Below are 13,134 nucleotides of genomic sequence, written 5' to 3'. Positions count from 1 at the left end.
TGACAACTTGACGTCAGTCAGCTGTTCTTTGTTGGATCAAATTTGACCAACAAAACATCATTATTAGTCAAAATAAGTCAATTTGAGGGAACATTTACAAACTCTTTGTTAATAGTAAATAGTGTGCATGCTACTGATAGGAATAAACAACTGCTATAAAGAATTATCTACTGAGAAGAGACTGATTGAGCACAAATCTTAATTTTGAAACCAGGTGAAGGTAAATGCCTGAACACTCAGGAGCCATCTGAAAGCAGCTACACTACAACTGCAAGATTTTCCCAGCTGGGATTTAAAGTAGTGACAACCGCTAAGGCACTAGAAATGTGAATACATATAAGATTTATGGGATGCCTTGACACTGTGATATCAACTGGCTGCCACTGCTGTAGTGAACCTGTACTGCCACCTTGTGGTTCCTTTTGATACTATATTAACTCAAAGGAAATCTGTATCTAACGATTGTTTATATCTATTTGAAGGCAGATCACTCCTAATCCCACAAAAACTCATCATTTTCCGCAGAGAACATAAAACATCAATGCATTCATTAGCATATAGCATACTGTTAAACAGGAAACAGTATAAGGATACTTTAATGTCACAACTTGAGTCAAGTTTCAAATGTCACACATTTAACAAGTGCTGGGTATCAGTAAATTTAGTCTCAGTAACACTTATACTTTTTAATTCCAAAAAATAACAAACGAAAAAAACTATGTTTGTGTAAATAACGTGTTAAATTTCCTATTAATATCTTTCTGCAGGTTTGTATGACAGGTTATTAAGAAGCAATTTAGTTTATCTATATCAGCTATTTTCCTGAAAGATTGAGTGCAGCACATAAATAAAAATTAAATTAAATCCAATTACAATAATCTAATTAAATATTTTAATTAAAAAATTAAGACCTTATACAATAACAACAATTATAAGGCTTTGTGTAAGTATTCAAAATTAAATTTAATACTTGAACACCCTTTAAGAATGATCAAAGTAGGTATAATAGCAAAAGGTATATTCAAAAAACTAATTAATTATTCCAAAGAAACTATTCAGGAATGTAACTCACAAAAAGTGTCCTGAAATGAAAAACTGAGAACAAAACTGGATGGCATCAATATGTTTTTCCTTAAGGAGGGATAACTGGCCACATCATTACTGAGAAAAGTGGCTATTGGCATAATACCTGATGTATATATAATTTACCGTGCCTGACTTAGTCATGTCAACACAAACTGTACAAATTCTTCAATATTCAATATTATCAGACATAATTGTTGAATATGTAACAGTCTACCTTTAGAACCTAAACAAATTCTTATAAGTAAAGCAACTAAAAGAGCTACTTTACTAAGAGACTGTTTCCTTCCCTTTAACTTAGTCTGGCCTTGCCCTTCGAGTGCAGTCCTGTTATAATAATATCCACAGGAAAAAAAATAAAAATCAAAACAGGAAATGACATGTATTAACCAATACCTGCAGTGAACTAGACTGCTTTTCTTTAAAAAAATAAAATAAAATAAAATAAAAAACACACATAATAAATTTACATTCAAATGACCCTCAGCTCATTGGGAAAGGAACTGGTCCAATGCAGTTTCTAAACAGAAATTGTATTACTTCTGCCAAGGAAGTTACATTTTTGGTCTTGTTTGTCTGTATTTGGCTAGTTTTTGGTACCAGTCTGGTACCAAAGGTATAATTTCTTATTGTGGCATTGTGGAATATTGTTGCTAATTTATCATGAACTACTGAATTAACTCCAATCTGGCACCTTGTTAATATTATTTTCTTGTTTATACAGAACTAGATGGAGCTTAAAAAGAAAAAAAATCAGTTTTTAAAGTAACAAATTTAGCAGATTGGAGAATAACTTTGCCCAAACATCAGGAGAATTATGAAACTTCATTTAAAAGCATCCCAGTTGATGAAGAGATGCTCACAACTCAGATGCCCAGATGTGCACAGTGAACAAAAATGTATGTGCATGAGTGCATGACCACAAGTATGTGATGGGAAAATGTAGCATCTTATCATAGTTATTAAGATCTGCTCTCTTTCCCAAAGAGACAGCTGTCATTGATATATGGCGACAGAAAGGATGAAAGACAAGGCTGATGTTTGGTAGGAGCATGATAAGGCTAGGGTATGATAGGATTAGTCAGGCTTTGCTGGTATAGTGCTACTGAGGTAAGAGCTGGTTATATACAAATTCTGTCTATACCAAGGAAACAACATTTTAACAAGTAACTCTCATGCAGTCCTTTTTGTTAACATGTTAACATTTTAAGCAGCTAAAAGTGAATCTGTTCATATGTTCATGTCTGATCATATCTATACATATCAATCAATTTCTGAACTCATCAACTAATTGTAACACACTTTCTAATAGACTGCCATGATGAAGCACCTTAGTAAAGGATGACAATTTACATTTCAAAGCAATACCAGTGCAGTAAAGGATGAGTTTTCCTTAAAATAACAAGTTAAAAATAAAATCTGTTGAATATATAATGATTTGGTTGAACCAGGGGTAGGATTTTTAATTTAAGAACACACAAACTTGTAATTGCATCTGATTTAACAGATTTCATAGTAGAGATCTGTTCTTTTTAGGCTCCTGGTCCCCATCGTTGACCCACTTTAAAACTTCAGATATGTAGAATGTGTGGAAACAGGCTTGAAACTGAATAGAGAAGAGCATCCAAAGAATAGCTAGTTAGATGGAAATGTGACTGGCAGCACAGATCAACCTGTCAGTCACAGGCACAAATAAGGTCTGACTGGTGGCTGGTGGTGAATGTCCTACTCTCACCCAAACCTTTAAATGAAAATATCCTCTATAATATCCACAGCCCTGTCTATCGCTGTCCAGTTATATTGCTGCCTCCTGGATTTATGACGATGGAATCCAGTAAGGGACGGAGAGCCCGGCCAAATGGCCTAAAGAGGAAACACAGCAGATAGTATAGTTAGACTGAAATCAAAAGGCTTAAAAAAAAGTCTGAACAAATTACAGTATGTGAGATAGGAAAGGGGAAAAAGCAAAAAAAAAAAATAGACTAAGTAAAACAAAATCTCAATCCAACTGATATAGAGACGCACAGGAAGAACGGGCAGTTATGTCGTGATCTATTCACAAGAAAAGTTACAACCAGCAAAATGAGCACACAATGTGTACTCAAAAATTGATGATAGATGATTGTTTATTAATGGATGATTGTATTAGCTGTGCGTTTGGACGACAATGATGCCCTAAGCAGAATCCACCGAAGCTATGTGACAGGAGCCACATGTGAAACTACTCATCTTCCAGAACATGCAAAGCATAAAAAACAAAAAAGTTGCAAACAATTGCTTGGTGGACTGGCTTTGGTTATGTGCATCATAACATAGGGATATATATTTTCAACCACCAACTATACATTAGGAATTAAAGATTTCAAGTTCAAAAGCATCAGCATAAAAGGACAGAAAAACAAGAAGAGCTCTGGGGATGTAAGAATAGCTTCATGGCGATTATTAAATTTAGTTGACTCACGTGGATAGTACTTCCGATGGAAGGTCTGTAATGTACGATGGGATCTTTTTGCCTGTTAAGAACTGAGCCACCTCGTTGCTGAAAGTGTTGCAGTTGTGCTCGAACAAGTTGTACTTGTCACCTCTGTGCACCAAGAGAACGAAGAAGAGATAAAGAGAGCATGTAGAGACACAAATATAGAGGAAAGACACAGAGGCCATAGAGGGTGGAGAAGGGTGGGTGAGTAGCAGGAAAAGACCAGATAGAGACACTTTGATGTACAGATAACAGGCAGAACCGAAGAATGTGACACTTAAGATGCATTTCATGTCATTTTAGCCTGCATGAAAATATGCTGTAGTTCAGTTCTTAAGTCCTAATAAAAATGATCCAAGATATGATGATAAAGTCTGACAATACCTTTATAGAGTTAAATTTGATTTGACCCTCTACACACCCACCCCACCACCTAACTTCCAGGATGGCTACACCGGGATTTAAATTTGTGTTAAAAGTGTCAGGTGAGCTTGGGCTTTTACCTGAATGTGGATTCTGCCAGTGAAGTCAAATACTCAGTGAAGATCTCTGCAGGAACCTCAGTGAAGCCAAGGTCCACGATGGAGTCAGGCTCACCCAACGGGGTGCCCCCCTAGGGCACAACACACACACACACCTCAGTGGACACCTTGTTCCAAACACTTTAAGAAAGGTGTCTTGTTTCATTACTTTTTTCATGTCCAGCACTAAAAGTCACAAATAATATATATATAAATACTAATATACTTTGTGGTTGAGAAAAAGGACAGAGATGATTCTTACAGGTGAACAACTGTTGATGCCTTCTCCAACAAAGAAGTACTCCTTTCCATGGACCACAATAGCAGTGTGCCTGTAACACAAACAACAAACAAACCTGTTTCCTGTAAAACCAAGCCTATGACAGGAGTCAACGACAGTTCACAGGACCTTAAGTGAGAAGACTTGCATAAGAAAATATGCTTCTGAAAAGCTGTACTCACCATATTCCATCAAGCTGTTTCCCTGAGAAGATAAAAATAAACATATTCCTATTTGAAGCCTTATTTATGAATCAAACACCGTATCCACTTAGCAGAAAACAGTCATAACTCAGGCCTAAGTATCATCCCCGCTCTCTCCTGGTTTCTCTCACGGGCCGAGGGGCACTAACCACGGCTTTCAAGAAGCGAACCAACAGGTAGCTCGTCAGAAACTCACCTAGCATGAGAGAACTCAGCTGGCGGGCCATGCCCCTGGACAGGTCGTAAACGTACAGTTTGACTGGGAAAGAGCCAGTTTGTTCCATGGTAAAGAAATTGCAGCTCACTTAATTTAAAGTTAGCTGGCTCACATCCACCAACAGCTGGCCGGCTAGCTAGCTTACCGGTGGCTAGCACAGAAAAACTTTAATAAAAACCGTGTCGTTGAACTGTTGCGGATATAAATATAAGCTGCAGGTTATTTAAAATGAAATAAATAACAATAAATAAAATAGTAAAATAAGTCTCCAAGCAATAGCCCGCGGTGGCCGGGTTATAACAGGTGTTGCTGTGTCACTGCCCGACTGTAAACAATAATATAACTGGTGAAACTTACTGCAGCGTGGAGAGGACTCTTTATTCCGGGGACAAGCCCCTCACACACGTCCCACCTGCTTCACTGGGATTGGCCACTGTCTTTGATTGACAGACTTAGCGTCCAATAGACAACGAGTCATCCTTTACGGTTTGTCTGCGTGCTCGTTCACCCACCTGAACGCGCCAGTCATTGAAACTAGTCTGGACTTGCGGACAGCAAGAGCGGAGCAGGGTGAGCTACTGTGCGCCGCTGCAATGGCTCACTGTATATTTATGTTTTTTCTGTAAAGTGTTTAGGCCATATCGTTTGCATGCACCGCTAGAGAGATATAGTTCTTGACTAAGTGACCCCAAAATCCAACGAAATGAACAGTTGCTAATTACAAGCTAAGCTAGCTGACGTTACGTTGCCTGGCTAAAGTTGAAATCCCAGTTTATCAGACATTATTGATAACAATTCTACATTGGCAATTGTTGTTTTCTCATCAAATCAGCTTCGCGTTTATTTGCTCTAAGTAACTGCGGATCTTTTGAAAGTTTCGAGGAGCACATCAAATCACTATTGCAGTCACGTGACGATAATAGTGGCTGTGTCACAACCATTTTGACTCTTGCCCTTCATACTGACGGTGTACGGGGGGTATAATTACTCATGATGTAGGCCTACTGCAAACAAAACTTGATGCAGGATGGCATCAGTTCTAGATCCTGATAGAGTTTTTTTTTTTTTTAAAAGGTTTAAATGATTTGGCCCTTCAGTTTGTCTACAAATACAGTACATCAAGACACTGCAGAGCTGCAGGAGATCCACCAGAGCAGCTTTAAGTGGCAACTGTAAAATTTGATTTTGCAAAACATCTTTTGCTCATTTTTTCTGTGAAAAAAATCTGGAATTCGCTACGTGAAAGTTATTGCAAACTCCACCACAGCTACTAAATCCTGGTTGAGCCTATGGGTTGAGCAGTTAAAAAACTGTACTCCTCTCTAATTTTATGACGCTGATTTTATGCTACTGACTACTAAATGTGTTTTATTTTATTTAATTGTAATCTGTTTGCCTTCTTTTTAGCTCACTGTTCTAGTTTACTTCATTTTGAGCACTCTAATGCTTTCTTAGAAATACATAGCGTTGGATGTGCCATTTTCCCAATAGTGGCGAGTGTGTAGATTTTCAATGCATATTTAGATGCTATATTATATATTGTATTTATTCCTGGATTAACGGCTTTTACTTTTAAACTTCCTCAATTTTATCCTTTTATTTATAGTCTTGTAAGAGTTCAATTCAAATGGTTGAATTCTTGTCCTTGCTTTTATTGTCCTATGTACACAGGATACCTATGCAAAAGAAAGTGAATTTCCTGTATACATAAAGGTTGAATGAATGTCTTCCGTCAGAAATGATGTTGATTGAGTCCATTTTAAATGCTATGGTACTACACAGTTTAAATAGCAAATGACACTGAAGTATTTAAGCTACTTTATGGTTCCTGCTGTTGTGTCCTATTAAACTGAGTCCTTTGACAGAACCAAAAGCAGTCCTAATGGCAGAGTGGAATGCCTACTACCAAAATGGGGATGAGGATGAAGAGCAGGAGGAAGGAGAGCAATCTGGAGGTGAGATGAAAGCCACTTTATTACTTAATCTGAAGTGCAAATGATGCAGGATTAGTTGCCATTGATCCCTTTTGATTTGGCCATTATTCCTCACTACCTTTCCTCCGTATTATTTTATTTCACGTTGCATTTCACTAATTAGAAATGGATTTGAAGTGGAGCACTGCAACATAACAATTTACCATGAGGGATTAATAAAGTATTTCTGATTCTGATTTCTGATTCTGAATAGAGAACTGAATGAGACAATTCTGACTTGATGACCTTTCAGATAGCAAAAATCAGATAGCATATGATATCAACAAATAAGGCTGTATAATCACTTAAAGTTACACCAAAACAAACCAGGCTGTCTGTCTTTGTTAGGAGATTACAAAAGCACAGGGAGAGACAGTTTGGTGTTCTTGGTTGATGCCGCCAAGGAAATGTTCATCAAAGGAGAAGATGGACAGCCCTCCAGCTTTGACATGACCATGCAGGTAAAATGGCCATTTATCTTTGTCTCTTTTGCTTTGTCTTTGTTGTGTATCATCACTTTTGTGCCATCATCCTTGTACTGTGACAACTGGAAATGTTTGGAAATTGATTTCAGTAAGTATCGAAATCCTAGCATGTTTAGGAATTGCAGGAAATGTGCAGAATTGGCTCACATATTATGTATGTGTTCAAAGGGTGTGGTTGGGGAAGGCACTTTTAAACATAAATCATCCTGATCACAAAAATCTTAAAGTTATTTGTAGGAAAAGTTTTTCTTTGACTGAAATGGTAATAAAAATAACTGGAAAATCCTCAAGCTTATCTGCTGCATATGAGTATTATAGAATCACATCATTTGTTCTCAGATCATTAATCTCATGATGATCATTGTCTCTCTGTTGTCCACGTAGGTTGTGCGCAGTGTGTACGCCAGTAAGATCATTAGTAGTCACAGGGACCTGGTGGCTCTGGTTTTCTACGGCACGGAACAGAGCAAAAACCCCAGGAACTCATTCAAGCATGTCTATGTGTACCACGACCTCGACGAACCCGGTAAGACACTGCATTTGTCAAACTAACACTGTAGAATGTCACTGGTTTGCTGCAAACACAAATGTGGGCATAGTTATCATGACTCAAATGTATTCAGATAAACATCTTCCTATTGTTAGTACATCTTAATTCACAAAAACATAAGAGACCTTAGAAATAACAGAACATTGAAGTTGATTGTATTAGTTAATGTGAAGCAAAATACAAGCACTGTAAGAAAGTCCAGGTCTTCGGTTCAGTTTAATGAGAAAACAGTGTTGGTGACCCTGCAATGAAGAATTGAATGAATCACATTTGCTTTTTCTTTCCTTCAAATGTTTTCACTCGCTAAACATATCTTTCTTACACCTCTGTTCATTCTGTTTTTCCTCATCTGTCTTCCTACATCCTTGTCTGTTTGCTGATTTTCCACAGGTGCAAAGCGAGTGCAGGACGCGGACGCTTTGCGGGGGTCAAAAGGAGCCCAGCTAGCGGCACAGACCATGGGCAGCGGAGAGACATCATTAGGTGATGCCCTGTGGTGTTGCGCCAACCTGTACAATGACATCAAGCTTCGCCTCTCACACAAAAGGCTTATGATCTTCACCTGCAGGGATGACCCACACGGAGGCAACAGTACAAAGGACCGACAGGTTCGCACCAAGGCCGGCGACCTCAAAGAGACAGGTGGGTCTGAAGCAAAGGCTGCTGGTCTTTTATACAAACCCTGTTTTGGATTAAAGCTGCCCTTGGAAACTTAGCTGTGTTATCTAATCACATCACAGCACAAGAACTGACTGTGAAGATGTTTCACATTTAAAACTTAATATTGAAACATAAAACTTTATATTTAAACATATTAAAATATGTTCAGCTTGTGTTTGACCTGACCTGACTTGACTCAGTCCCTCTCTCTCTCTCAGGTGTTGTCATTGATTTGATGCACCTGATGAAACCAGGCGGGTTCGATGTCTCACTCTTCTTCTGTGACATTGTGAGTCCGCCAGAGGATGAGAGCGAGTTGGGGTTGCAGCTGGAGCCTTGTAACAAACTGGAAGACCTTCAGAAGAGAGTGCGGGCCAAAGAGCAGAAGAAGAGAGCCATGGCGAGGTAGCGATAAGTGGGCTGAGGTGACAGTTAGAAATATGGATTTTAGCGGTTGCTAAATGAAGTCCTCAACAGTCTGTCTCCAGTGCTTCACTCAACAACGTAACAACAGCCTAACGGCACCTGTGTATGTAATGTGACTCAGTCTAACTATTGGGTTTGTTGTGGGAAGTGAGTCTCTCCTGGGGTGTGAGAGAAGTAGCCTACCAGTGTGTTGCCGCAGAGCAAGGAGAGAGATGTGTCGTCACCCTTAACTAATGCCTGATGCCTGATGCCTGCTCTGTTTACTTAACTTACCTCATGTTTTTCTTTTCCTCGGAATACATCCAAGTAAGCTCATTTTCTATTGGAGCTTTAGCCTATATGAACGTCTGCTAAATATCACTATATCACTGAATTCCCCAACACCTGCATCGGGGGCATTGTCGAATCCCCAAGGCCCTTTTTAAAAATGTATTTCTTATTTATTTATAGATTTTGGCGTGGTGGGCCGCCACACAGAAATGTTACCAGCAGAAACATTAACAAATCCAGATGGATAAAAGTCATCATTCATTCCTGCTGTTTTGTCACTTTCCTTTTCTTTTTTTTTTTAATTAACTGATGTTTTCATCCCCCTGTCTGGTCAGTGTTTGTATATTTTCAATCAGTTAACTCTTCCTTTCTCCTGTTCTTCACTCTATCCCACCCTCCCTGCAATTTTAAGGTTAAACCTGTGCCTGGGTGAGGGCATAAATGTAGCTGTGGGAATGTATGCAACTGCTGTCTCAGCCCGGAAACCTGGATCCATCAGACTTTACAGGGAAACCAACGAGCCAGTCCGCAGCAAAACCCGCACCTTCCACACCCAGACTGGCAGCCTGCTGCTGCCCAGTGATATAAAGAAAGCCCAGGTAAGACCAGATTAAATGAAATGCTCATTTAGTTGATGATAAGCATAAATGTCTGTGATTTTTGTTGCTGCTGTTTTATCTCTTTGTTCATGGTGTGCGTCTGCTGTAGGTGTATGGTAAAAAGAAGATAGTGATGGAGAGGGACGAGGTGGACGCTATCAAGAAATTTGATGATCCTGGACTGTTTCTCATTGGATTCAAACCTATGGAGAAGCTCAAACTGCACCACCATACCCGCCCTGCCGTCTTCCTCTATCCTGAAGAAAATGATGTTAAAGGTACTGTGTGTCTCTCTGCGTCTGATTTGCTTCAAGTCTAATAGGAAGATTGATGAACACAACAGTACTAATTATGATATGATATTTCCAAATAGTATCATGTTTACATTTTTGCTAATTTGTTAGTTTGAGACTCTGAGATTCTGGTATGTCACTTGTTTTTGTAGTTTGGAGTCCATGAGGTTCTAGCGGTGTTTGTCATGTCAAAAGATTTGTCCTTGACAGGATGGAAATCAGTTAAGATTTACACAGTCATGGGGCATTAGAACTTTTTACTGCACCTATTTAATGGTAGAAAATAGCACTCTGTGATATTTCATACCTGAGCATTTAAAATGAAAGATTACATAAAAATGTATTGTAGCGACTGAAAACTTTTTATATTGCTGTAGTCAGAGAGGAACCATATTATCAGTAGACAACATAAGTGACTGATTCGTAGCAATAACTTAAAGACCAGCACGAATGTTGATCCCAATTCATATGACACAAAAGGCGCTATTTTAACGACCTAAAACGCCTTGAGCAAGTAAATTTAGGGCATATTCAAATCCACTTTTGTTGGTTTAACAGCAGAAGAAATTGCAAATGGTAGAAGAAGGTTGTTCCCAGTCTCTTAACGAATCATGGTTGTGTTGTGGACATAATATGTAACAAACCAATCAGATCGCCCCATTCCCCTTAAAAGCCAGCTGCACTTGCAGCTTGGCAGATTGCTGTTTTTACGGTGGATTTGCTGGGTAGTAAGAAAGAACACTTCTCTGCAGAAGACACAGATCTCTGTCCAAGCAGGGGAGGCACGCAGCAACAGCTGTGTATGGCTTGCAGTGTGCTCACTCGTTCAGTCCCTCTCTCGTTGACTGTCCCGTTTTCCCTCATTCCCTGGGGAAAATTGAATTAGGGCTGAAAGTTTTATTTACAACCACAAAAACCAAGGAGGCTAAGAAACCCGCAAAATCTCTCTCCCTGTCTGTGATCTCCTCCACTCCGTGTCAGTATCAGCGAGGCTCCTACAAACAGCACCGTCAGAGTTGTGTTGGTCTGTGCATGCTTGCATGTGTATCCTTAAATTGCAGTGAAATACTGGACCATTGACTTCAGACCAGGTTTTTGTCACTTTCCACTGCCTCAAGGTAGCAATGCCCCTGACCGTACCTCATTTTAAGACCAATGCGCCCATGGGCACTCAGATGAGCACAAATATATTTGCTTTTTAAGCAACATGAGCATTTTACTGGACATAGTAATCAGAAGTGCCTTACGGTGTTGGCTCAATGTTCACTGAGCTGTAACATGTTTTGTTTTTTCCTCCTCAGGCAGCTCGTGTGTTTTCTCTGCCTTGTTGACCAAGTGTAGTGAGAGGAACGTGTTCGCTCTGTGCCGTTGCATCTCCCGCCGAAACTACCCACCTCGATTTGTTGCCCTGGTGCCTCAGAAAGAGGAGGTCGATGAGGGAAAAGTACAGATTACACCACCAGGTAATACACTGCTATGTAACAGGAGTTTTACCCCAGACTAAACAGACATTTACCACCACTGTTTGGCCTGGCTTATCTAGCTTTGACTACATTATAGTTTGGATCATTGTATTGTACTGCAGCTTCATGACAGCTTGTCATCTCTTGCCTGTATCAGGTTTCAATGTCATCTTCCTGCCATACGCTGATGACATACGAGCTGTGGATCCTCACCGGTGCCCCGTTGCCTCACAAACACAGGTGAACAAGATGAAGGAGATAGTCTCCAAACTCCGCTTCAAATACAGGTAACTGCATTTACTCAGTGCTGAACACACATTTTAGTTAATAGGTGCCTAAAAACTTGTTTTGTTAAAAAAAACTGGGATGCTGCACCATGTAAACCTAAGAGACAACAAGTATGCTAATTTATAACATCACAACTTTCCTGTGGATTTTATAGAGACTGAAAATTAGATATAACATTTATCATCTCTGTTCATAACAAGGTAATTTAATACATTTCTGTTTTTGGTTCTTTGTAATGTAATGCAGGAGTGATGCTTTTGAGAACCCAGTCATCCAGCAGCATTACAGAAACCTGGAGGCCTTGGCTCTGGATATGATGGCTCCAGAAGAGATAGAGGACCTCATCAGTAAGATACAGACAAAAACAGAGATCCTGGTTCATGTTGTGGGTGGTACAGTTGTTTGTTTCTTCATCTCACACTGTCTCTACCTGTCCTCTCTTTCTGCATCAGTGCCAAAGTTGGAACAGATTGACAATCGTTTGGGTCCTTTGGTCCAGGAGTTTAAAGATCTGGTCTACCCTGCTGACTACAACCCAGAGACCAAACCAGCTGCCAAACGCAAAACAGGTCAGAGTCGAGTCATCACTGAAATTAAGCAAAATCACCTTTTCAGTGTTTTGGTATAGTAGCACAGTAATTATTCTTTTGACTGAGAGTTTTCTCCATGATTTAACTTATAGCAGATACCGGTGGTGGAGCTGAGAAAAAGCCCAAATTGGAGGTGTCAGAAGACGAGCTGAGGGCCCACGTGCAGAACGGTACCATGGCAAAGTTGACTGTGCCTGTGCTGAAGGAGGCCTGTAAGCACTTCGGGATTCGGACCACTGGGACCAAGAAGCAGGAACTGATAGATGCTCTGGTTGCCCGCCTGGGCTCTTGAGTAGTTAGATATGACTCTCTGTGCCTTCATGAGCAGGCTAACTGGCCCCAGATCTGATGAAGAAATGTCTCCAGCTACTTTGCCCAAACAAAAAGTTCTTGTAAAGTAACAAATGGGATTTCAATTTACGGCGTGCCCTGTGACCTTTTGGACAGACCTGCCACTGTGCAACAAAAAAGTTTCCTGTTCTGTTTGATAAGATTAAACCTGCTGCTTTATGCCCTTTTGTCGCCTTTCAAGGTGACATGATTCTGTGCTTCTCTGTGTTAATGTCTGCTGTTCATGTGTCAGTGTCATGTTTTAATGTTAAAAAAATAATAATTTTCTAATGATCAAGAAGTTTCAGTCTGATTGACGATGGTTACAACATTATAAAACATTATAAAAAGGTTGTATGTGCTTTCACTATCAATAAAACAAAAATCTTTTTTTTACCTGCATGAAGTTTGTTTTATTTCAATAGCC

General features: G+C 39.5%; 2 protein-coding genes across 5 annotated transcripts; one reads left to right on the top strand and one right to left on the bottom strand.

The window, feature by feature from the left end:
• Nucleotides 1-546: 546 nt before the first annotated feature.
• Nucleotides 547-5,137, bottom strand: desi1b (desumoylating isopeptidase 1b). Of its 2 annotated transcripts, none has more exons than XM_071462540.1 (6): nucleotides 4,760-5,137; nucleotides 4,543-4,564; nucleotides 4,343-4,436; nucleotides 4,063-4,172; nucleotides 3,545-3,667; nucleotides 547-2,946 (listed from the first exon to the last, which is right to left on the bottom strand). In XM_071462540.1, the coding sequence occupies exons 1-6, from the start codon at nucleotides 4,845-4,847 to the stop codon at nucleotides 2,865-2,867; spliced, it is 519 nt and encodes a 172-aa protein (XP_071318641.1). In that variant the 5' UTR covers nucleotides 4,848-5,137; the 3' UTR covers nucleotides 547-2,864. The 2 variants fall into 2 exon arrangements, with proteins under 2 accessions (XP_071318641.1, XP_071318642.1); XM_071462541.1 differs by having other exon boundaries at nucleotides 4,343-4,412.
• A 138-nt stretch (nucleotides 5,138-5,275) lies between these two features.
• xrcc6 (X-ray repair complementing defective repair in Chinese hamster cells 6) lies at nucleotides 5,276-13,109 on the top strand. Of its 3 annotated transcripts, XM_071462537.1 has the most exons (14): nucleotides 5,330-5,350; nucleotides 5,855-5,952; nucleotides 6,646-6,735; nucleotides 7,102-7,214; nucleotides 7,623-7,764; nucleotides 8,179-8,430; nucleotides 8,667-8,853; nucleotides 9,557-9,743; nucleotides 9,853-10,021; nucleotides 11,338-11,499; nucleotides 11,657-11,786; nucleotides 12,034-12,134; nucleotides 12,240-12,356; nucleotides 12,470-13,109. In XM_071462537.1, the coding sequence occupies exons 3-14, from the start codon at nucleotides 6,663-6,665 to the stop codon at nucleotides 12,667-12,669; spliced, it is 1,833 nt and encodes a 610-aa protein (XP_071318638.1). In that variant the 5' UTR covers nucleotides 5,330-5,350; nucleotides 5,855-5,952; nucleotides 6,646-6,662; the 3' UTR covers nucleotides 12,670-13,109. The 3 variants fall into 3 exon arrangements, with proteins under 3 accessions (XP_071318639.1, XP_071318637.1, XP_071318638.1); XM_071462538.1 differs by lacking the exon at nucleotides 5,855-5,952 and having other exon boundaries at nucleotides 5,276-5,350; nucleotides 12,473-13,109; XM_071462536.1 differs by lacking the exon at nucleotides 5,855-5,952 and having other exon boundaries at nucleotides 5,277-5,350.
• The last annotated feature ends 25 nt before the right edge of the window (nucleotides 13,110-13,134 follow it).

Source organism: Trachinotus anak, unplaced genomic scaffold (genome assembly GCF_046630095.1).
Source record: "Trachinotus anak isolate AG129_WGS33_773 ecotype Australia unplaced genomic scaffold, CSIRO_AGI_Tana_v1 ptg000025l, whole genome shotgun sequence".
In the NCBI taxonomy this organism is placed as follows: Eukaryota; Metazoa; Chordata; class Actinopteri; order Carangiformes; family Carangidae; genus Trachinotus; species Trachinotus anak.
The sequence above is the reverse complement of the archived record's forward strand: the minus strand, read 5'-3'. Positions and strand labels throughout refer to the sequence as shown.